This window comes from Pyrus communis, chromosome 16, assembly GCF_041283825.1.
Source record: "Pyrus communis isolate YQ-2024b chromosome 16, ASM4128382v1, whole genome shotgun sequence".
Lineage (NCBI taxonomy): Eukaryota > Viridiplantae > Streptophyta > Magnoliopsida > Rosales > Rosaceae > Pyrus > Pyrus communis.
The window spans coordinates 18,503,539-18,528,891 of NC_142580.1; the positions used below are offsets into that span (position 1 = coordinate 18,503,539).

A 25,353-nucleotide genomic window follows, 5' to 3' on the forward strand; every position below is an offset into this window, starting at 1 on the left:
GTATGATACATTTTAGTAGCTCCTGGATGCATCGCATAAGCTGAGATATGTGCTTCATCAAGAATTGCTTTCTTTAAATCCAAATTATTAGGCACAAACATCTTACTCTTCTGTATAAGCATGCCATCCGATTCACGAACTCTGAGGTCTTTCCTTTTCCCCTGATTCCTTGCTTGAATTATTTCCTGAGTTTCTTCATCAACCATCTGGGCTTCGAGCACACGATCAATTAAAATTGGCCTAATTGAAAATTAGTAAGTAAAGCTACCTCTTGATCTTCTGCCTCTAACCTCACTCCAGTTGATCTCAAGTCTGCCAGAAGAGGAACATGACTAGCATACAACGCATTAATACGGCCCTGATATTTCCTACTAAGTGCATCAGCTACCACATTCGCACGACCAGGGTGATAATCAATCGTGCAATCATAATCACTAAGCAGTTCCAACCACTTCCGTTGATGAAGATTAAGATCCCTTTGCGTGAAAAGATATTGAAGACTCTTATGATCCGTAAAAATTTTGTAGATTTCTCCATAAAGATAACGTCTCCACATCTTCAACGCAAAGATAATGGATGCTAACTCCAAATCATGCGTAGGGAAATTCAACTCATGACGCTTTAATTATCGTGAAACATAAGCAATCACCCTACCATGCTGCATCAACACACATCCCAGACCATTTAAGGAAGCATCACTATAGACTTCAAAATTACCACTATCGTCTGGAAATGCCAAAACAGGTGCATAAGTGAGACAATACTTCAACTGCTGAAAACTCTGCTCGTAATTATCATCCCACTCAAATTTAACATCTTTCCTCGTTAACCTCGTCAGTGGTAAAGCAATCACGGAAAAATCCTTTACAAACCGTCGGTAATACCCTGTTAAACCAAGGAAACTCCTCACCTCAGTGACGGTTCGCGGTTGCTCCCACTTCTCCACAGTTGCTACCTTTTGAGGATCCACCAAAATACCTTGAGTAGAAATGACATGTCCCAAAAATGCCACTTGATCTAACCAAAATTGACACTTGCTTAACTTAGCATACAGTTGGTGTTCCCTCAACCTTTTCAACACCAAAGTAAGATGTCGAACATGCTCAGATTTAGACTTAGAATACACCAGAATATCGTCAATAAAGACAATGACAAACCTATCCAAATACGACTGGAATACTCGGTTCATCAAATCCATAAAAGCAACTGGTGCATTCGTCAATCCAAATGGCATTACCAAAAACTCGTAATGACCATAACGAGTCCTGAAAGCTGTCTTAAGGACATCATCCTTACTGATCTTCAACTGATAATAACCAGACCTCAAGTCAATCTTGGAAAATACACAAGCACCTCGAAGCTGATCAAACAAATCATCTATACGCGACAATGGATAACGTTTTTTAATTGTTACCCAATTCAATTGCCGGTAATCAATGTAAAACCTCAAAGTCCCGTATTTCTTCCTCATAAACAACACTGGAGCTCCCCAATGTGATGTACTAGGCTGAATAAAACCTTTATCCACTAATTCCTGCAACTGGACTTTCAATTCCCTCAACTCAGCAGGAGCCATATGATAAGTAGTCAATGATATAGGATTAGTACCTGGAAGCAAATCAATGGTGAACTCCACATCTCGGTCTGGCGATAACCCAGGTAAATCGTCAGAGAAAACATTAGGAAAATGCCTAACTACCCTTAATCTTCCACACTACTAGGAGCAACATCGTTCAACACCACATGAGCTAAGTATCCCTGGCAACCCTTTGATAACAACCTTTTTGCTCGCACAGCAGAGATAACGCCATGTTTCACCCCACTCTGCTCACCCACAAAAGTAACCACAGGTAATCCAGGACGATGGAAGGTAACAATTTTCCCGTAACAATCAATATTGGTACGATTGAAATGCAACTAATCCGTGCCCAAAATCACATCAAAATCAACAATATCTAACGGGATAAGGTCAACTGGCATAACTACATCCTCCACCATCACTGGACATCCTGGATACACACAGTCAACAATACATTTCTCCCCTCTAGGCATAGCAAACTCTAAATCATACTCTAAAGGTGTAGGGTGAGGTTGCGTCACTTGAGCAAATGTATGAGAAATAACAGAATATGTAGCGCCATAGTCAATCAATAGTCTAACAAAATAACCAAGGATATTTAACGTATCCATGATCAAGTCTGGATTATTTTGAGCATCTTGCAGAGAGATATTGTGAATACGCCCCTGGGTCTGCTACCGTCCACCACGACCTCTACTAGTCTGACCACCACGACTCTGTGCACTACGCCCCTGACTAGGCTGACCAAACTGTCGTGAAGATCCCGCACTACTAGCAACAATCTCCCTTTGCTGAGGCTGTCCTCCCTGGTACCATTGAGATCCACCCGCTAGAACTGGAGGATAGGGCATATAGCCACCAGAATACTGGGGATACCCACTTTGAGAATACGGATCCTGCGGATATGGATACTGTCCTAGAGCATACGGAATGGCATCACCTTGATAATAATAGGCACCACCACGACCCGTCTGACCGTAACTACCAGGGCCAGGGACCTACTGGATCGGTGCAGGTGGTGGCAAGAAAGACTGTTGGGGCCTCTGCTGACTCTAGGGACAATTTGCAGCTCGATGTCCCATCTTCCCACAAGTGAAACAGCCACCACTGCCTCTCCTGCACTCTCCAAAATGTCGATTATTACACCCGCGGCAAACCAGAGCTCTTCCTTTACCAGTATCACCCTGCTTCTGGCCTCTAGTACCCCCAGCAAATCTACCACCACGACCCTGCCCAGTGGCACTAAAACCACCGCTGGAAGAACTACAACTAGTCCCACCTCGCTTAAAACTCTGGGTTTTGCGAGGTCTGAGAGATGCCTGACCTTTGCCCTTGTCATCTTTTCTCTGGTTGCCATCTTTTTCTTCCTTCTCACTATCGCTGGGCATGTTCTCGACCCTGCCCAGTGGCACTAAAACCACCGCTGGAAGAACTAGAACTAGTCCCACCTCGCTTAAAACTCTGGGTTTTGCGAGGTCTGAGAGATGCCTGACCTTTGCCCTTGTCATCTTTTCTCTGGTTGCCATCTTTTTCTTCCTTCTCACTATCGCTGGGCATGTTCTCGGAATCCTCAATCTTCAACAGAATTTCATAGAACTCCTGGTAAGAGTTGCAAGGGGTAGTGGTCGCCATAGAACGCCACTTCTTCTTAGTATCCAAACGGAAATGACAAAGCATCTTACCCGGATTGGTAGCAACCTCCAGATAATAACGGGATAAATCAGTAAACCTCTGATAATACTCGTTCGCCGTCAACTTCCCTTGCCTCAACTCGGTGAATTCCTGCTTTTTACGATCAATGTACTCAGGAGGCACGAACCTTTTCCGAAATAACTCTCTGAACACCTTCTAATCAGTCATTTCCTCTGGGGACAAACGACGAAGCTCCTGCTCTCACCAAGATGCCAATTCCTGACCGAAGAACCAAGATGTCGTCTCAACCCACTTCTCAACAGGGAGATTCCCCTGACTATGTAGTACACAAAAGGTCTTTTCAATATGTTTCAGCCACCGCTCAGCTCCCTCAAAACCCTCATGGCCCTGGAACTTATCCAGCTTCAGATTGTACACAGTCTCCAGAGGAGTCCTCTTGGGAGGACGGAGCATCGACTGAATAGCGGTAGGATAGCTTCCCCCAATTGAGCTACATCGGGGAAACTAGGCTCAGGAAAGCGATATGATTCCCTACGAGGAGGCATAGTTCTGACAGAAGACACCAAAAACAATTAGAACACTCACAAAAATATAGGACTACCAAACTTGGCTCTGATACCAAACTGACATACCCCGACTGAAACAGGGCGTGCTGGCCGTCACGTGAGGGTGACGTAACCATGTGCACAATACGGAAGCTAAGAATAATAATAAAAGTACGAACAAATAAAAACCAATCTACACACAGGGTAGTTAGCATACATGTGCAAACGTAAGTGTGAAAAACAATATTCAGAGCACAGAAAACCTAGTGCAGTCCGGAGGAACAAGTACTAACTAAACACACCCAGAGGTGGTCCTACACTGGTGATAATCTGTCAGATATGCTGCGGATTCCTCGTGAGCCACCAAAAGAGCTATCCAACTAGAACTTGGAGGGGCACAAAACAGAAAGTGTGAGTGGGCAAAAACAAAGCTTTTCAAAATCATTTCATTATCAAAAGTTCTAACCCCTCGCCGTAAAACCTGTATAATTTCCCAGAAAATAGAATATACACATATAAAGAAAACATGCTCAGAAATATGCCATGTCGAATGCCTCTACATAAAATGTAAGTACTCAGATAATGTCAATCAATGCCATGTAATCTGTCAGCCGGAGTCACTTAACGTGACCTATACAGCTGAATCTAGAGCTCAAATCTCTAACTCACTAACTATACCTGCACAATAGTCGAAACCACCTATAGTGGTCTGTACAATAGGATTGGGTGTAAATAAATACGCTCAAGTGCAACTATCACGTGAAGACTGAGCGAATAATCGCAGGTCACCTACGAGTCGGAACCACCTATAGTGGTCTGTACGACAGGACTGTGCACCTAACTTGGATCCAAGATAAGCATGTGGTGCAGGAGGTGAACATCACGTGAAAGACTATGCCCTACTCTGGAAAGGAGCACTAACACCGGGGGTGCAGGTTATGAGATCTCTATGCATCACATATCACTACTAGTCACAAACATAACCATAACTTACCTGGCACTTACCTGTGCGTCCGCATCACCAAACATACATATATGCAACTACTAATGCATAATTAAATAGGCAAACGCAATGCATGGCATTTAAAACATATAAACATTTCATTTCATTTTCTGGGAAAATCCATAAGTATATAGGTATATACGGAAAACCTAAAGCCCACTCACTGGTATGTGGAAGGGTCGTAACCCCCTGCCTCGAGTGACTATGCTCGTCCTCGAGATAGCTCTAACCTATATGCGAAACAACTATAAAAACGTTAATTTAAAGCACATAACCAAAACTAGGTAATAACTTCTCATACAATGCTCAAATGGGGTGTATGAATACACCAACATGATCTACTCAACCTCACGAACATCCTCATATTTTTAAAATTATTTTTCAACGTCTCACTCGCCCCCACGCACCGGCCAAGGCACGACCACACGCGCCGCCCACGTGCAGGCGCGTGCCTGGCACACTGACAGCGTCAGTTAACGCCGTTAGGAATATTCCGTTAAAAGTAACAGATTCTGTTAAAGTTAACCTAATGCCGTTAGGAATATTCCGTCCAAACTGACGGAAAATTCTGTCGTCTTTTCTGGCCAACCTCCGGCTTTGTCGCCATCGCCGAAAACCTGGAAAATTTTCTAATCCTTGTTTCTCACTCGCTTTTCAACCACATTTCATGAAATTGGTATCAAAATGAAGCTTACAACTAGTAGAACAAAACCTTACCACTTTGGAGCCCTAAAACCAACGGAATCTCACTGGAAAAACTTCACAAAATTTGGCCAAACCTACAACTCACGATCCCGACGTCCAAAACCTTCAAACGAACCACCTTGAGCTTCCTAAGGACCTCACCAAGCTTCCTACAAGCTTCAAATTCCCTGAAACGCAACAATTCACGTGTGCATAAACAATGACCAAATCGAGGATCTCGAGTTCGACGTGAAATCATAGGATTCTTTACCTGAAATGGGTATGGTTGAACTCGTATGAACCTCACGAACATAGAGGTATAATTTTCAACTTCGATCTGTAACGTTTTCGAGTGTTTTGGTCTTGGTCCGTACGAAGAAGAAGAAGAGAAAGAGAGAGAGAAAGAGAGAGAAAGACTTGGGACAGGGCAGAAGATGAGAATGAGAGTGTGGGTGTGTGTGTGGTCCAGATACAGCCAACCAAATCCCCAAAACAACCCCACAACGAAACAAAAACACTAGGGGCAAAATCGTCATTTTACACCTACGATACGAATAATCCGGGACGGGCTGTCACAAATTTGATGTGGGTCCCCTTACTTTTTGGGCTAGATGTAGCCTTAAATTTGATAGAGACTCCCATTGGAGATGCTCTAAGTTATCCTCTCCACCACTGCCTTCGTATTTGAACGGTCAAGATTAAGTCGCGACAACTACTTGTATTGACTTCTTTCTAGAGAGAGAAAGAAAAAAAGGAAAGTGAGACTAAAGGGGACTGGAGGGAGAGACAAAACACTCTTTATCAACCAAAAGATGATGAAAAGACAATCTGATCTTATATCAGAAATTAAAATTATAAGCAGTTACATAATTTTAAACAAACCAAATTTTTGCTTTTTTCTTTCATCATTCACATGTCATTATAGCATATGACCCACAGCTCTCACACATCTCCAAAGGGGATATCGAAACTGCCACATAAACATACAACAATAAAAAAATAGCGACAAGACTCTCTCCAGCCGAGCCATCAGTTTCTTATATGGAGTTAAGTCAATTGAAGGCCAACCCTCTTATGTTATTTTTGACAGCTGCTGCCATCTATTTAAACCATATTTTATAAATTATATGTTGTGGTTATTGATGATTAGATTATTACCTAATTGTTAATTAACATACTTATTTTCTATTGATAAGATATCACATGATTTATAAAGTTGGTCTAAAAATTGTTCTACCTAGCATTACCCTTTTTTATTAGCGGTAATGCAATTCATAATAAATGGTGCTCAGTATTCCAAGTACTTGATTGGTGGTCTAAATAATTGGACCCAACAAAGAGATAAAACAATTATAGAATGAAATTTTCATTTAAATTTTCGGGTGGAGAAAAAATTGTACAAAATATCAAATTGCCACATAAGCCATCAAATATTATTTTTATGTTTTACATTTGACATCTTATGTAGAGATGCTCTTAGGCTACTATATTTTATTTTTCTTTTTTGTTCAAGTAGTCAACAGCCGGCACTCCATTTTCACTTCAAATCCCTATGATAATGAATCATAAATGAAATTGCACAAAAGGTAGGTCGTCTCCCAGAAGTGACGCGCTGCGTGGCCCGACCACAGTGATATGTGAGCATGGGTAGCTGTTTCTCAATCAGCACGGATGTAGTATTAAATATTAACGGTGTTGTAGAAACTTCTTATTGAACGACTCCACTCAAAGTTGTTTGGAAGCATCTGTTGACATCAACTTTAATCAGGACACGCAAAAGAAGCATTTTGACCTTACTATACAAGTCAGGTTAAAGAAGTTAGGGAATGAGGGTAGAGTTTAAAAGTAGGGGTGGGTTCGGTTTTTTGCCAAAACCGGAAACTGAACCGAAATTACTATTCAGTTTGGTTTTAGGTCGGTTTGTATTTAGTCAGGTTGTTTTTAATTCGATTTCAGCCCGATTCAATTTTTTTTTTTTTTTTTTTTGTCTATAAATAAATTCAAAGTTCAATTCCAACATAATCGATATAATAAGCATTCCAAATTTCCAATAGAATCATAGACAATGAAAATAAACATTCAAAGTTTAATTACAATCAAGTCTTCCAAAGTCCAAAACTTTAAATAAACATCATCAAAAGTCCAAAGCTTAAAACAAACATCAAAGTTCAAATATTCCAAAAGTCCAAACTTAAGATAAACATCAAAGTTCAAGTCTTCCACACCTAAAATAAACATTCCAAAGTCCAAACTTTAAAGAAATATTCGACTTAAAATAAACATTACAACTAAGATCATAAATTCAAGTAAACATCCAAAGTTCCATGTCTTGCACACACTTCTTCAAGTTCTCAAGTTCCTAAAATAAGCACTATTTAAAACAAGTATTCAGAGGGAGATGACTAAATACCCTATGGCTAACTTATGCCTTAACAATGCATGCTTGTTTCTAAAGGGATTTAATGCCAAAAATAAAACAAATGCATATGGCACTGAACTTATGAATCATGATCACGAAGTAAAATCCCACTTTCGAAATTTGCGATTCAATGCAAATGGGGATTTTTCAAAAGATATTAGTGTTGTACTGTGAGTGCGACCACACTGCGAGGACAGCTCAAAGAGTAACCCAAGGCCCGAACCCAAATCGTCCACTCCATTCTTACATGTCCTTTTGAAAACGGTGAAGGGGGAGAGGGACCATTTTCTACATCATGGTTGTTCGACTTTGAGATGGTGTACATGCCCCTCAACATCGATCACCATTGGGTTGCTATCAAGATGAACTTCAATGCTTCGAGAATCATTGTTTATGACTCCTTGAGATCAACAACCCACACCCGAAAATCGACGATGAAATTGGCTTCAATCTTTTATGTGTTGCCCAATGTCCTTTGAAGCATGTCTAGGGAGGTGAAGGAGGGACCTTGGCCCATCATTGTAAGTCAAAGGGCTCCACAACAAAACTACGGGTAAGTTCAAAATTTATTGAATTGTTAGTCAAGTAAGTTAAATGATTGAATTGTGTGTGAATTGTTTCTGAAAATTGTTGGTGGCACAAGGGGGACCGCGGGATTTTCACTTTAAAAGTGATAGAGTTCTTGTATGCTAGCCTTCCTCTCGATATTATTAAGTCGATTAACATCCTTGCATTCCGGATGAGGATGGCAGTCGACATATTGCATGGGGTGCACAATGTCTAGGGAGCGTTGGATGATTCACTGGTTGTCCAAGTAATTTGTTTAGTGTAGAGTGACTGGTGAAGAACAATGGTAGTCGATAAAACAATATGTGGTGGTGTATATATTTTTATTTTGTTCAAACAAGTTCCTTTAGTTCGGATGAATATAATTTGTCGTCCAATTGTTTAAGTTGAAAAAAAAAATTAACTGTTGTTGGGCACCATCTTTGATTTAATAACGCGTCATTTGTGACCCGATTTCACCCTAAGCTTGTTTTGATTGATTTGTTTTCCGCTATTTAGATTTGATCCAACCGATCATATTTGGTCCACACCTTGAAAAATGCGAAAAGAACAAGGGTAGACTATTTTTTTAAGGGTGGTGCTAGTCACACACTTATTTTTACTTCTCACATACCTATTTTAATTTTTAGCCATCGAATCAAATGAACTGAAGAATATCATTGACAAAAATTAACAAGGGTGTGTGAGAGGTAAAAATGATTGTAAGTAACACTACCCTTTTTTAACTACAATACGAATATACTTGAAGAATAGTAGCCTAGATTTTTGTCAGAAGCTTAATTGTTTTAAAAAATAGTCATGTGGAGAACAGTGCCCTTGAGATCATCTCTAAAGGATAAGTCAAAATGTCCAAATCAGCAATAACGATAACAAAAGACAGCATTAATATTTTCCAACCGAGAAGCCAAATCTGATGTGGCATGACATGGATTGACATCACTCCCCCTTGCTGCCAAATTTGACAACACCTTCAAATTTTTTTAATTAATTATTAAATGCTTTTTATTAATTTTTTATTGGTTTAAACCATTATCCTTTTGTTTCTTTTCATTCTCAATGCAAAGAAAATACATATGAATTATTATTTTATGTTTAAATTTTGACATATCAGTTGGAGATCAAAAGTTTAAAAAAATGTCAAAGTGCCACGTAAGCCTTCAAATTTAAATTTTAGGTTTAAAATTTGAGATGGTCTGATTACAATAGCTATTAATTTTATGTCTAATTTCTTTAATGAATGTCTTAATGATTTGAATTTGTTTAATTATGTACAAAAATATGAATGATACAATAAATTAATATTAAAAGTTTGGGTCGTTAAAATTTTTTGAATAAGCGCCACAATGCTTCCCTCAAATAAAATTATTTAGAATGTCCCTCAACAAAGGGGCACTATATATATGTACACACACAAAATGGGCACATGATACAGATGACGATCAGGATGTCAATTTGCTGGTAATGACGCGCATATATGACGACTATGTTTCAGGGTAGTTGCTCGGCATTTTTCATGTTCCTATGTTGATGTAGTTTGGATGCATGCATACAAGTCAAAAGGACCGTTATGTGTAAGTCAAACATCTAAACAAAAATACCACTGGTCATTCACGACTAATTGTACCAATGCATTTAAAAAATAAATAAAAAATCACAAACTATGGAGTCCATTAGATATTTTATCATCCATCTAGGATATTGAAAATGATCGATTAAGTTGGAGACAATATATCGGAACATAATGCGCAGTTAGTAGCGGCTACATACAGAAGAGGAAGCGCTTCTTTCATATAGTCTGTTGGTACAAAAAGGCCACACAAAACACATTCATCATGAGGTGCTAATAACGGTAACGAGGTGTTCATATTAGTTGTTAATTTCGGAGTAATTTCCTTGTCATAAAGAGGCATGTGGTGCTCAAGGTCGAAGGTCAAATTAATGATTTAAACGCGACAAGTTTGGTGTGAGAAAAACAGATAAAAATGGATGCATTGGCAAGAAAAACAGAAAGAAAAAAAAAACTGTTAAATTGCGTATTAGACGCTATGGGATGACTGATGCTGCATATGACTGATACTGCATATGGATATTAGATGATATGAGATTACTAATGCTGCCAAATTTTATGTTCCCTTTTTCCATGGGATTTTCTATTAAGTCTAATCCCTTAATTTGAGGAAGATTGACATCTAGATGACTTGTTGATAGTTGTGTGCTAGCTACTTGCTGCACTCCTTTAATTTAAGGAGTGACAGCTTTAGGGTTTACCGGGTTAGTAGGATTTTCCAAGGTAGGGTTGCTTGTAACCTTCTACCTCATTATATATCCCCCTTGTACATTCAATCAATCTATGAAAAATAAATTCAAACAAACTTAAAATTTCCACATGAGGGCTTCTAGGTGATCCCTGCTCATTCCCATTTGTTCTTCTATTTTCACCAAACAAAAAATTAGTTAATTATTGTAAGCATCGTGTATGAAGCATGTTGCTCCTTAGTTTCTTAAACATGAAATGCCATAGGTTTAACCATGCTTTTTTGAATTCTAGTCGTGGTGTAGAATTATGACTACTTGAATTAATATGTGGAAAATATTACAACATATATAAGGATATATTAATTCTTGGATATATAGAAATCCTACATTAATTACATGAGCAATTATATTCTTATAATACATAATATAGTCACGAAGAGGATCCCAGATTAATTAAGGAGTCCATGATGAGGCTAATGAAGGGCTGTAGTGAGAAGATCGGGCGGTTGATCAGCAGAGGGAATATAACAAACATGATGACTACCAAAAGTAGCTTTTTCACAAACAAAGTAATAATCAAGTTTAATTTGACGTGTGCGAGCATGACAGATCGGATTTGCAACAAGATAAGCGGCACTCAAATTATCACAATGCAATAAAATCAGAGAAAGCAATCAAACCCTAAGCCCACCAAGAAGAAAGAAAATACAAGTGGTCTTAACACACGCATGAGCAAGTGAACGATATCCAAACTCAGCATTGGAGCGAGAAACAGTATGCTACTTTTTGGAGCACCAGATGAGATTGGAACCCAAATAGTACCTGGACAACCAGCCCAAATCAGCATCCTAATAAGCAAATAAAGTAGTAGAAGTAGTCTGAGAACGCAAATGAATACCAAAATCTAAAGTATCTTATAGAGGATCATCTTAGTAGCAACCAAGTGAGTAGTATGAGAGAACTCATGTACTGAGCAACCATTTTAACAGCAAATGAGATATCAGGATGAGAGAGAGTAAGATACTGCAGATAGTCAACTAACTCGCGGAAAGATGTGGGAGACACGAGTAAAGTGTTGGAAATGTGCCCTAAAACCAATCATATGATGATACTTTACGGACATTTCACAAAGTTAAACTAATGTAGTTTAAATGTAAAGGGCAAAGATTATTATTTGAGCCGTCTCATATAAATGTTATATGCTTAAACGATAAGTCCAAGGAATATGTGATTGGAAGAATGCGATCTAAAGAAGTTAGATTCATGAGACCATTCTTTCATTGACACATCCTAAACGTTCCTGATCATAGGATTGTCAATTGGGCATTGACAGTCCATTAAGATCAGTACGTGCTATGTCTTCTCTCAGGGAGAGTGACTAGTCTCGAGTCATTGGTGTGTGTGACATCAAGACAAGTACGTAGGTGCTCAATAGAGAATGAGTTCACTGAACACGATCAACGAAGAGTTCTCATATTCATGTCACATGAGAACTCATGGTTGGGATAATGCAAATTAGTCTTTTGACCTGAGGCATCACAGTTGTCTTGTGGTTAGGTCCTTAATCTTTGATTATGTCAAAGTCACTCCATCAGGAGGGTGTCCACGGCATCGTTGGGGTTAAGCCACTTAGCCATGGAGGCAAGTGAATGCGCAACAAGGGATCTCTAACCTTCAAACTGTTTGAGGGAGAATACTCTATGATATGATTAAGAATCTTTGGCCAAAGTATGAATGAGATTTAGGAATGTGTTCCAAATCACATTCAAGGTAATCATATAAGCACAAGACTCACATTGGATAGTAGACATGAATAAACTATCAAACCAAACAATGTGGTCAAGAGTATTGTATTAGAGAAAGACCGTATTGCATTTGTAATCCTAAAACTGAATAGGTTCTCCACCTCTTCTGATTAGCTTGGTTAACCATGACATGCTGCTAGGCGTCAACCATGGTTTGTGGAAGCCCTAAAAGTGTATTATCACTAACGGGAGAATTGAAAGTAAGTTTCAATTGACAATCGATTTGAAAGAGTTTGAATCACCCACTGCCTCGCTAAAAGGAACCTAATGGATCGTACACCGTGTAAGGTAAAGATTGAAGATTCAACGGAGATGAGTAAGAATAATTAAATGGTTTAATTATTTATGGCAAGGATTAATTAATATGTTAATTAATCAAACGAATAAGTTCGTTAAAGACCTCGGGATAGTTTTGGACCTTAAGGCCCAATGGGCTTCGAACGTCAAGTCCATTGACTTAAGTTGTGTGACAACTTAATGAATAATGATTCACAAAGGCCCAAATAGCCCAATGAATACCTAAGGCCGGCCATTTAGAGAAAGAGTGGGTTTTGGACTTATTTACAAGTTTGCCACTCAAATGAATTAAGGTATAAGTGTGACTTTATAGCCAAAATTCATTAAGGGTAGTTTTTGGGGAAATTGGAGAAACACAAACTCTCCTTTCTCTCTAGAAATGGCCGGCCACACTTGAGGAAAACATCTAGCAATCTTACTTCTTCAAGGTCACTCATTTCTTCTCCAATCTTACCTTGGTGTGGAGACTTAGAGGTTCTCAATTTTGGGAACTTGGAGAAACCTTTTCATCCATCCAAATCCATGGATCTAAGATGCAAGGAATGAAGGCCCTCTCTTTGGGTGATTAGCCTTTGCTTATGCAAAGAGGAATCTACAAAGGTATTGATTTCTCAACTCACTTTGTTTTGAGTTGAGTCTTGGTTCACCTATCTACTAGGCTTTGAAGTTCATGGGTTAAGTTTTGTTTTTGAGTGCATATAAACATGATTCCGCCTTTTAATTGTTAATTGCATGTTGTTGATGTTGCTCAAATGAACTTGTTTTTCACAAATCTTCCTTCATAAAGAACTATCAGTAGCAGTGAGAGCAACCTTGGCAGCAAGAGGGGTCGAGGCCGGCTTGTAGGAAATCGTATCAAATTTCATAAGCAGATCATGAGCATATTTAAGTTGGTGAATATGTAGGTCAGTGATGTCATGATTAACCTGTAAGCTCAAAAAGTAATTGACATGACCTAAAATCCTTAATGTTAAACCACTTACCAAGTAGATCAACAAATTAGGTAACCAGATTGGAAGAGCTACTAGTGACAACAATACCCTCCACATAAAGAAGCAAAAAGATAGTGTGAGTGAGGTGCATAAATATAACAAGAGATAAGGCAACAGTACTGGTTGAACAAAACACGAGGAGCTTGTTTGAGACCATAGAGAGATTTATGAAGGTGACCGAAATGGTGAGGACGAGTATGGTCAACAAAGCCACGGGGCTGAGCTATGTAGACAAATTCCTGAAGAAAGCCATGAAGAAATTCATTTTTTACATTCAGTTGGAAGAAAGGCCAATCTTGAGAAACAACCAAACTGAGAGCATGCAAATAATGGTATGTTTAACAGCATGGCTAAATATCTTGACATACCTAGTTGCCGATGAAATCTCTAGGCCACGAGACGAGCTTTATATCTTTCAACAAGTCATTAGGGTTACGTTTCATATGCAATACCTTTTTACATCTAACAGTGTTCTGACTGGATGAAAATGGACAAGAGACCATGTGTCATTATGCAAGAGAGCATCCTCCATCATGGCTAGGCGTTATTGATGATGTTTAGAGGCCTGTGAAAAACATGTAGTTCGTTAATTTCAAGAAAAGCTAAAAAAGCATGAAAAAAAAATACCACACATTGCCATCAGTACGAGTTTTTGGTTGGATAATGTCATCACAAAGCCACGTAAGCATAAGATAAGTGTAGGTTGTAGTCAAGGGAGTTGCTGAGGAAGGAGTGGGCGCAAGTCTAATAGCATCTAAGGAAGGATTGGGCATGGACCCAGTCTGATCTGTCATTTAATGAAGTGCGGGCCCATAGCTTAGGGGAATACAGAAAAAGACAACGCAAGCCCTGATGGAGTCATAAGATGCCCACAAGACCCTAGTTTAATCCAATATTGCTTTTGTTGATAGCAATGTTGGAGATGGATTGGTGTTAGATTAAACTAGGAAAAATGATGAAAATTAAAATAAAAAATAAGGAAAGAAAGAAACTTGTTGCCAGACCAACCTGAATCAACCAGCCGAACCCACGACTCGCTCTAAGTAGTGACCCTGCTTCCTCGCCAACTGGTGCGCTGCACTAGCCAACTCTCTCACATGCTTTAGCCCTTCACCGCAAGCATCATCAAAGCAAGCCCGTATGCCTAACCATGTTCCAACCCAGTGGAGTAGTACCTGCTGCTCTTTGAGCAGCCCAACAACACCTCTGTGAAGCCAAAAATAATCAAGAGGCGACACGTGGATTTTTGAGCAAAAAGAACAAAATTACCCTTGAGGAGCACCAGAATTCCTACGCGCGAGCAGTGGACAAACATCCCACAATCAAGTCAAAAGTAATAGGTATTTATTTTTAAACCTATTTCATCCATCCTCATCAAATCCTCTCCACAAGGTAACCCCCAAAACATTTCTTTTAAATTATGTTAATTGGCTAATTAATGGATTTATTACCTAATTAATCTATTAATGGCCAATTAAATCACCAATCACACCCAAAAATACAGAAAAGGCCGGTCACCTTCTCTCCCAAAGAGACCGGCCATGCACTATATATTCAACCTCATTTCCTCTAAAAACCCAGGTCTTGACTCTTGCTAAACACTAAAAAATTCCCCAAACACTTTTCTCTCAAAATTCTAACTTTGGCATCGGAGGATCTTCGGCCAAAGCCCCCCCCCCCCAAAAAAAAAATAAAAAATCATCGTGGGCACGTGAAACTCTTGGCCTTGACGAAAGGTGTTATTTGTTTTGTAGGTGGAATTTTGTCCAAGATCAAGCAGGAAGAAATTTGCATCCATAACCTCGCGTGGTGCCAGATGAAGATGAGATAGGGGGCCTCCCCCGCTACCCCGTTATATGTGATAAAATTAAGGAAGGCATAAGAATAAGGAAAATTTTCATACCTGGAATTTTTCTCTTTTAATGCTTTACTCAAACCTGAACTTTTTTAGGTATTCAAACAAGGTTATCTCCTATTAATATTAAGTTCTTGTGGGAGAGAAAAAGGAAACATTTTACTATTAGGACTTTAAAACCTACCTTTTCTTAAAAGAAAATTCCTACGCAATTAGGAAGTACATCTCCGTTTTGTTTCCTAATTAAACAAAAGCAAATGTGGGGGCATTTGTGGAACCATAAATTAACCAAATCCAATAGAAGAATGACACGTGGACAATATGCTCGCTATGACAATTCTACCCTTGACGTCATGAGCAAACCACAAAGGCATCTACTTGCCTTTTATGAAGGACTGTAACACATGTATGTCCTGACTCCTATAAGTATTAGGCCTTTGGATGACCATATATCAAAGGTGCTTCAAGCCCATGATATTGCCTGGCACTAGGCTATAGTCGGTCAAATGGTGGTGGAAAGCCGACTCTTCAAAGTCTCCCATTGGGTGTTCGGCTCGTCTACGCTCTTACCAACAAGGACCTTCATGCCTAATAGTTGGCAGGACTGTGGATACTGGTATGCACCAATCACTAACAGAACATTAAGATTTACCAAGTATGGCATGCAACTTCCCCTCACAATTGCTTGTTAGGGTTCAAGTCTATAAATAGGCAAGTCAGACGAGAAAATCGGTAATCGACACTTACTTCTTAGAACTCTCTCAAGTTCTTATTTTCTCTCAAACTGCTTTTCTGACTCAAGCATGGTGGACACCCTCTCCCTTCTTCTGGTGTTCGTTAATTAGGCTAATAACATTTGTTCTCTTGTAGGTAGAAATTTGGCAATTCAACTGCGTACAAAATTTTCATCTACATAGGTTTCTTTTCAAACTTGCTTTCATAAAAGTAGAGCTAATCTTGTAATAAATATTTTTAATTCCTGTAATCTCTTTATTAGATTTTTAAAATGACATTATTATCCTTGTACACACACATTTTTTCTCTTGAGGAACAAAGTAACCACTACCAGCATCCTTACACGACTACTGCCATCACCACCATGATCGTTATCAGCACCACCACCACCACCACAATCACTGCCACATATTGCTACCACTATTGTTACCTCTACAGCCCCAATCACCAACACCACCATCATGCCACTGATAGGAGCATATTTAGGCGACTTACTTAGCTTGTTTTCATGCATTTATGTTATTAATTCATAGTTGTTTTAGTCTTTTAAAGTATTTTCGTGTGTTTTTAGGTTCTAATGGCAAAGGGAGCAATAAAGTGCATTTTGAGGCTATTTGGAGCATTTTTGGGCATGGATTGGATAGCTTAACCATGGAGCAAAGAGGATGGACGAAATTGAAGACTAGAAGAGTTAGGAAAGGCTACAAATCTGGTGGAAGAAGTCCTAATACAATGAAGATAAGGAAGAAGCAAGAAACAAGGAACCTTATCCAACCTTATCTTATCCTATCCTATCTCTAACATTATCCTATTCTATCCTATCCAAATCAGTTGGGGGCTTAAACCTAGCTAATTAGGGGGAATCAATTACACATTTAAACACCTAATTCAGTTCTAGAACACTTATCCATACCAATGCCGCAAGACACCCCTCCTAGTAGGTTTAGGAATTGAAAACCTTTTCCTACTCTTATATCACATGTCCTACGCCCTTTAGGTTTAGGAATCTGCCCTAAACCTTCTATTCTAGAAACCTTATCTCATCCCTACATGTGTGCCGCACCTTCCCTTCTAGAATCCCTAAATCCTAGCCGAAATTCCTATTCCAAATCCCACTTGATTTCTGCCTTGAGTTAACCTTTTTCCAATGGGATTAGGCAATCCTTTTCCTTCACTAAGTGTGCCAAACTAGCCTATATAAACTCCTTTGCCGTGCCATTTAATCACCACCACCCCTTCACACAACATTCATACACTCATTCATCCACCCTTTGCCGTGACCTTGCAACCACCCATCCATCATTCCCCTACTTCCATACCTCCATCCCAACCTCCATACACCACCATCTACCCTTGCCGCACCACCATACATACCTAAATCCATCCAAAAACCCAGAAAATCATCCACAAACCCACCATAGACCCTTTGCCGTGACTTAGCAAGGAGGAGGAGAAGGAAGACCAAGCCTTGGGCGTTTGTGCATTCGAGTTGGAGTGTTGGACGTTTCTAGGTGTAATCTATCCTTTATTGTTAACGTTTAAATCTATGTTGCTTTGTTTTGTCATGAACATGAGAGGCTAAACTCGTTTTAGCCTAGGATGCTTTGAAACCATGATTACATTTATAATATGAGTTGATTAAGTCCAGTTGTGATTTCATAAATTGTGAACGCAATTTACTTAACCGTTTGACGGATAACTTATTCTTGTATGTTTATTAGGGAGGCCTACTTAATTTGCATGCTTGAATTTAGGGCTAGAATATTAGGGTGTTTCACATAATCATCACAAACTAATATTCACAAGTAGTTAAGGTTGTTTTCACAATCATGTTAAGTAAATTCTTGGCATAAGTTTCATGCAATTCATAGTAACGAGTGCTTCGTCAATGCTTATGGTTTTCAAAGAACTTAATGATTCTTGCTTGTATCTCTATTATGCAATTCATGTAGGGAACTTGTGGGGAATGCTTTGGGTTGTCGTATGCAATCATCCAATTCAATAACGTGAGGAAAATCTGAGGGTTAATTAGTGCAATTCACGGTTAATCTGGGGTGTTGAGGTTCATGGTTTATCGGAAAAGCAACTGGAAATCAATTTATGTTAGAAAGTATCATGTGTGGAGAAGTATCCCTTGGCTATCCCATCATCCATTAGTTTTTCTTATTTTCGTCCAAAATCTGTTTTAAAGTTTTAAGTTACTTGTTTTCTTTTAAATTCGTCCAAAATCAAAACCCCCTTTCTTATTTGTTCCAAATCTGTCCAAAAGAGTCTTTTTGAGTCTTTAGAGTCAAAACCAAGTGTATTTTCGTCCAAATTAAGTCCTAGAGTCTAAATTGAGTCTTTTTGGTTGTTTTGAGTTGTTTTGAGTCTTTTAAATTTGTTTTTGGTCATATAAGTTAGTAAGAGTCTTGTGAGGTCATTTAAAGTGTTTTAAAGCATATTTTCACATCCTTGAGTCAATTTTCATTAGATTAGCAATCCCTCCTAATCCCCAGCCTAAAACGATCCCTACTTATATCTATACTACAATTGTCAAAAAGAGGGTTTAATTTGAGTGCTATCTTTTATCACATCAACCACCATCACTATTGTTGTCATCACCATCACCATAACCACCTTCACCACCTTTGTCACCATAATTTTGCCTATGAAACTACCAACCTTACACCACCACCACTATAACCGCTGCCACCACCATTGCTACCGTACCAAACACTTGTACACAATTTTTCGTACTTACATGAGGTTTAAAAGTAAAGACCATCAAACACTCAACTTCCTTATTAATGCATATTTCTCCCGTTGTGCGATAGGCGTGTGGACATTCTCCTCGATCTCACTCAAGGAACAAAAATTTGGAAGTTCCCATCCCAGCCGAATTGTTAGGAAAATTCAAAGCACACGCCAAGTCTTGGTACCAGCCTTATCTTTTTGTTTATTATTTGTTTGTCGTAACCTCAAGAGAGAAAGTTAGGTACGTAGTTTTCAGCCTTTTTATTTGCAGTGCTGTCCTTATTACGCGGCCTTGTAGACCACATTTTCAATTTCAGACTTACAGTGATGACTCACTCATTCGACGGTGTAGATCTTTTCTAGGAAGAAGCATCAGAGCTTCCTCTGTCCCCACGTGTGTAAAATACAATTCCCTCCACCTATAAAATTCATTCACCGTCTCCCAAAATAATACCTCTCTCTCTCTCTCTCTCTCTCTCTCTCTCTACAGTCCGCCATGGACAACATTGGAGATGAGTACAAAAATTACTGGGAAACCAATATGTTCCTCCAAACCGAAGAGCTTGACAGGTATTTACTATAAAAAAAAACAAAAAAAAAGCTTGAAAAATATTACTGTTTTAAGTTTTTTTTTCTTCTCTTCCCAGAATTAAGGAAGTACATGGTATGAATTGTTACATGTATGCTACTTTTGACACCAAATTTTCAGCAGTTGGGGTTTGGATGAGGCGTTTTCGGGGTACTACGATTCGAGCTCGCCGGACGGAGCAGCTTCCTTCATGGCCTCCAAGAATATTGTGTCTGAGAGGAACAGGAGGAAAAAGCTCAATGAAAGGCTGTTTGCACTTAGAGCAGTGGTCCCCAACATTAGCAAGGTAGCCATAGAATAATAAGCACTCCAAACTTTCTATAATTAGAAAGAAAAAGATATTTGTGAAGAGTGTAGAATGAAATTTTTGGAATACTAATAACAATTCTCTAATTAAATTGTTAATCTTAATAATTCATGCACAATATTCTCTCTCCTTAATTATTGCAAGGTTAGCAGTTGATTACTATTCTTTAATTAATTTGCTTCCTCGTATTATAATATGACAATCAAATAACAACATGACCCTATATTTTACTTTATTTTTAAAGAGAATTGTGTTCATGATTTGGGTTTTATATCTCTTTATTTTTATATATTTTTTTACAAATTTGGTTTTGTTGTTGGGTTTGGAGGACAGATGGACAAGGCCTCTATAATCAAAGACGCCATTGACTATATCCAAGAGCTGCATGAACAAGAAAGAAGAATTCAAACAGAGATAGTTGAGCTTGAATCTGGAAAATCAAATAAAAAGTTGGGTTCCGATTTCGAACAAGACCTACCGGTCCTGTTGAGGTCAAAGAAGAAGAAAATCGAGCACCTCTATGACTGTGGAGAATCAAGAATTTCCACAATCGAAATCCTCGAGGTGATTATTAATTAACTCAGTCATTCATCTAAACACAACTTTACAAAAAATGGCTATCGACACCTTAGAAAAGCTTCGTCATTGGGACAATGGCGTTTGAACATTAAAAAAGAGCGAACGATACACATGTTAATTAATTAATTAATTAGTGATGTAATATTATATCATCATATGCAATAATCTATTAGTTAATCATGTGTGACTTTGTTTACAGCTTAGGGTTACATACATGGGTGAAAAGACGTTGGTGGTGAGCTTGACATGCAGTAAAAGAACGGACACAATGGTAAAATTGTGCGAGGTGTTCGAATCTTTGAAGCTCAAAATCATTACCGCGAATATTACTGCTTTCTCCGGAAGGGTCTCGAAGACGGTCATCGTTGAGGTAAATTACTTGTTCCTTACTACTTTTTAATTAATTTACTTAGTCACTTGCAATTTGTTTGGTAATTAACATGAATAGAAAATTCAGTACGTGTTGGCCAGCTTGTTTTTTTTAAGGAGCGATAGTGTCATTGTGACATCAGTTTTTTTTTTCTTTAGAGTGACATCAGTTTTTTTTTTCTTTAGAAACGATAATGTCACTATGACAGCATATGATTGGTGAGTAACATTGAAATTATGGGATACTTGCTAATTAACAAATAATTTGTTTCTATGCGATAGTGACTCAATTAAATTTCTCAACTTTTGAAAAGAAAAAAAAAATTAAATTTCTTAACTATTTAAAAATCTTTTGACCATCCATAAAAAAAAAAAAATAAGAATAAAAATAATATTTAACCCTAAAGATATTTGTAATTTTAACCATATTATTCAACTTATGATATTAATTAGTATAATTAAATGTTTATTGACATATTAGCTTTTACATATATGACATGGTGAAACAAGATGTTAGATCACAAGAATTAGTCGTATACAAATAAGTAATATTATATTTAAATAAAAGGAAAAGAGATAAAGAAAGTGATTAGATGTTAGATTACAGAGTCAGTGGAGTTTGAACACAAACCGTGATGCAATGATAACATTCTTCTTCATTATTGTGGTAAACGATCACTTGCAATATGAAAATAGTGATAAAATGTCATATTTTAATCCAAATAATAGCCAAGATAATAGTAATGAAAGAGGTAAATTTGAGGGTCCACCAGAAGCACAAGCATTGTAAACCAACAGAGAGCACTTTGAATAAAGTGACTGATCTCCATTATGAGATGTGGCTGGTTAGAGCAATCCAGAGTGCCCGAATACAACCAGTCGATGAACAAAAGTGATCAAACGACCCCATTTTGATTTTCCACTTTAACATGTCTTCCACTTTCGCTCTAACTTCATTAATTTCGTGGATAAGTTTTTATTTAAAGTTGAAACAATAATATAGTTTAATTAAATTTATGGACTGGTACACTTAAAAGATCTTTTAAATCATGTGAGTACGATATTCAGTCCAAATCACATAACGATCTATAAATAAAGCAAACTTATCTAAACGATGGATTGCACTATTATTGTGACATGAAATATGAGATCACTTTTTTTATTTCCTCTTTTTCTATTTTTACTCAATTTTATTTTATCGTTTCCTTTTTATGCGTCTTTAAGGAGTTCAAACCTCGTTAGGGCTTAAAACTTTACAATTTTTTACCATATTGTTATGGTTTTATAACTAAGTGACTTCACTCCATTCATTTCAAAACCATAAGAACTCAAAATTAATTATTCAAATTTCTTGGTGATATGAATTGTGTGATGGAGGTGATACGTAATGGGAGGATACATTTTCTCATTCGCTAATTAAGAGAGATATAATATGTTAGTATAGAAGTTGCTTGTATTGGATAAATTTGTGATGTCAAGGGATCAATATATAAATAAATTTTTACTTCTCAAGTTTACATATCTTCATTAAAAGATGCTCTGATAGGCGTGAAATCGAATTAACCAATAGTTTGCGAATGATTTGCATGCATGCACGCAAACAACTTATGAAAGTAAACCACATGAAGTGCTTCAGTGGTAAGGTCACGGATTGTGACTTCCCAATAAACAAAAAAATGTGGACGGATTCGGATTCTATGTTTCTTCGAGCTGGTGAGTCTGTTTGACTGTGGTCCCGGTCAAGGTAAAATTCCTCATAGCCTCTCCAGGCTCGAAAGGGATTGATAACCGTGGTTTGCCAAAAATGTTAAATGGCCGAAGTAGGTTGCCCTAAAAATAGGAAAAAAGGACTTGTGTGGGATAGTGTTTCTCAATCCTTTAGTCTCAACCAAATAAAAACTTCGTTTATGGTCCCAATTTGTACCATCTCTGCTGCAATTTCTTTTTCTTGTTTTGTTTTGTCATATCTCCAAGGAAGAATACAAGACACGACCTGAAAGCTCGATTGTTACATCTTCTTTTGTTTTGTTTTGTTTTGTTTTGTTTGGTTATTTCACTTTTATTTTTTTTATTTTTTTATTTTTATTTTTAAACCTTTCCACCATTTGCTCCTTCCTTTTCAATAAATTTAATTTTAATATTTCGGAGTACTGTTCTGTTTTATTAACAAATTAAATCTCCTTTTCTTCCTTCTTTATTCATAAATTGGTTCTTCTTTTATTTCAACTCCATGAAGTGGTGGTTACTGTCCAAAATTATCAAAACACATTTCCACTAATTTATAATTTATGTTTTTGGTTACGCCATCGTAAAGATTTTCGTTCTATATTATTTATGCAAGTAGTCATGGTTTGTCCACTACGCATTAGGTTAGAACTATCCCATGCATCTCATCATATGCATCATCATCATACTATCTCGACAGCATTCGGAGTCGATGCTTCACATATTGAATTAGTGAATCAAGTTGGAACATCTAATTCGGTTTTATATATTACAATGGATATTATTATTCTAAATTTGTAAGGCACTAGTTAATAATAGTTAATTTTCAATTGATTTTGCAGGCAGACGAAGAAGAAAAGGATCATTTGAAGATAAAAATTGAAACAGCCATTGCAGCTTTGAATGATCCACAAAGCCCCATGAGCATATGATCATGATGAAGTTCCATTTTTCAAATGATCACTGCTGTTTTAGGGTTTGACCTTTAATTTGTCGATCTTGTTTCTGTTGGAAATGTCTTTTCTTTGCTGGGTTTTTTCCTCTGCTTTTTCCTTGATGAAGAAGATCCTTCCCTTAAATCATTTGGTCTTGTTTTTTATGTGGAAAGTAGTTAACTAGTACATGTTAATAATTGCATCATGTTGTAGACTGTAGTAAAACATGTCTATGAATAATTGGTTACCCATATTGCTCGAGAAACCCCACTTTGTCGGAATACTTAGAATTATTCAGATTATGGTGTGGGTGGAGCCAGCAAAACATGAAAGCTACACGACCCATAACAAAAACAACTAAACAAAAATAATACGTGAAGGGTAAAAAGAAAGCAAAGTGTTATTTTAATGAACCCAAAAATTTATTTAATGTTGAAGGAAGATTTAATTAGAGAGTGGAGAGGGACGGCAAAGAAAGAGAAAAAGGGGATCAAATTTTTTTAATGTGTTTTTTTCTCCGCTTTGTATCTCTATTTATACTAATTTTTGGTACGGTTTTACTTGTCCTCTAATTTCTACTTCTAATTTACATATTACCGTGGTAGCAAAAATCCGTCATCTTCGGTCTTGATGAATTTGTACCTGCAAAACAAATTAACACCTTTGATCAAAGGTCAAATCCACATGCCTAAGGAGTTTTTTTTGGGGAGGGGGTGGGTTTGGCCAATGAATCAATGCCTAAATCAGTTTCTTTTGAAAGAGAGAGAGTTTTAGGACTTAATTGCGTAGCTAAAGCTTACCAAAATGTGGGGAGAAAGGGTATTAGTAGGAAGATGGCCGGCCATAGGGAGAGAGGTTCTTGAGCCATGTGTCGTCTTCCAGTTGGCCAAGGTGTGTAATTCGTAGGATGGAGAAGGAAAGAATTATCCCGAATGTTGGAACCGAATTCATGCACCGCCATAGGAGCACAAATCTGTGTAACCTATAAAAGAATAAACAACCATGAGCTAGGCAAAGATCGGAGGGTGTGCCAGTCAAAGGCTTTCAGACGGTCAAGTCAGTAAGTTATATTAAGACTCAAGCAGTGGGCAAGAGAATAAGTATGCAACAATTATGTTACCAGAGATGAGCCCTAGAAGGGTGTATTTATACCAGTCGAGAATGAGACCTTTTAGGATAGTAAAATCCTTATTAAACCAAAAGAATCCCAAAGGATATCTAGGAAGCAGATATTGCATTCGCTTAGGAGTGTGATTACTTACGGCACACTCCAATCCTTATATTGGAAGGATTCCAAAGTTATAGGAAACCTGCTGATTCCTTACTGGATTAGATTTACATATCTTGCGTAACAAGTATGGTCAATATTAGCAAAGTCGTCGAACTTCGCCCACTGATTCTGGAACATGATGATTGTGGCATTGTTGCTCCGTTGGATTAAATGTCGACATCACCCCCCCCCCCCCCCACCCCTTTAGGTTAAACTAATACTCATCCTAGAACTTTCAATTGGCACCAAAGCAAGTCATGAGACATAATTGTGAGATTTGTTGGATAACTAGGATGATTCGTTATGTGGGTTAAGTTTCTCATTCACCACACTTTGATGGTGACAACTATGTTGCGTGGAAGCGAAAATGAAATATTTTCTATGGGCGCAAGAAGATAAGGTGTGGCTTACTATTGAAGAATGTTGGGAACTTCTGACGATTGAAGAAACTAA

At 37.9% G+C, this 25,353-nt stretch overlaps 1 protein-coding gene across 2 annotated transcripts; it reads left to right on the plus strand.

The window, feature by feature from the left end:
* The first annotated feature begins 19,569 nt into the window (after positions 1-19,569).
* LOC137730575 (transcription factor bHLH35) lies at positions 19,570-23,774 on the plus strand. 2 transcript variants are annotated; one of them, XM_068469558.2, is made up of 5 exons: positions 19,570-19,696; positions 19,836-20,001; positions 20,356-20,586; positions 20,801-20,971; positions 23,538-23,774. In XM_068469558.2, the coding sequence occupies exons 1-5, from the start codon at positions 19,623-19,625 to the stop codon at positions 23,625-23,627; spliced, it is 732 nt and encodes a 243-aa protein (XP_068325659.2). In that variant the 5' UTR covers positions 19,570-19,622; the 3' UTR covers positions 23,628-23,774. The 2 variants fall into 2 exon arrangements, with proteins under 2 accessions (XP_068325659.2, XP_068325660.2); XM_068469559.2 differs by having other exon boundaries at positions 19,579-19,696; positions 19,839-20,001.
* Positions 23,775-25,353: the final 1,579 nt, after the last annotated feature.

Bases quoted from the DNA above. Each gene is read 5' to 3' on its own strand.
- LOC137730575 (XM_068469558.2), top strand. From the start codon at position 19,623: ATGGACAACATTGGAGATGAGTACAAAAATTACTGGGAAACCAATATG. The intron at 20,587-20,800 runs GTGATTATTAAT...CTTTGTTTACAG, and splicing joins CCACAATCGAAATCCTCGAG to CTTAGGGTTACATACATGGG. The intron at 20,972-23,537 runs GTAAATTACTTG...TTGATTTTGCAG, and splicing joins CGAAGACGGTCATCGTTGAG to GCAGACGAAGAAGAAAAGGA.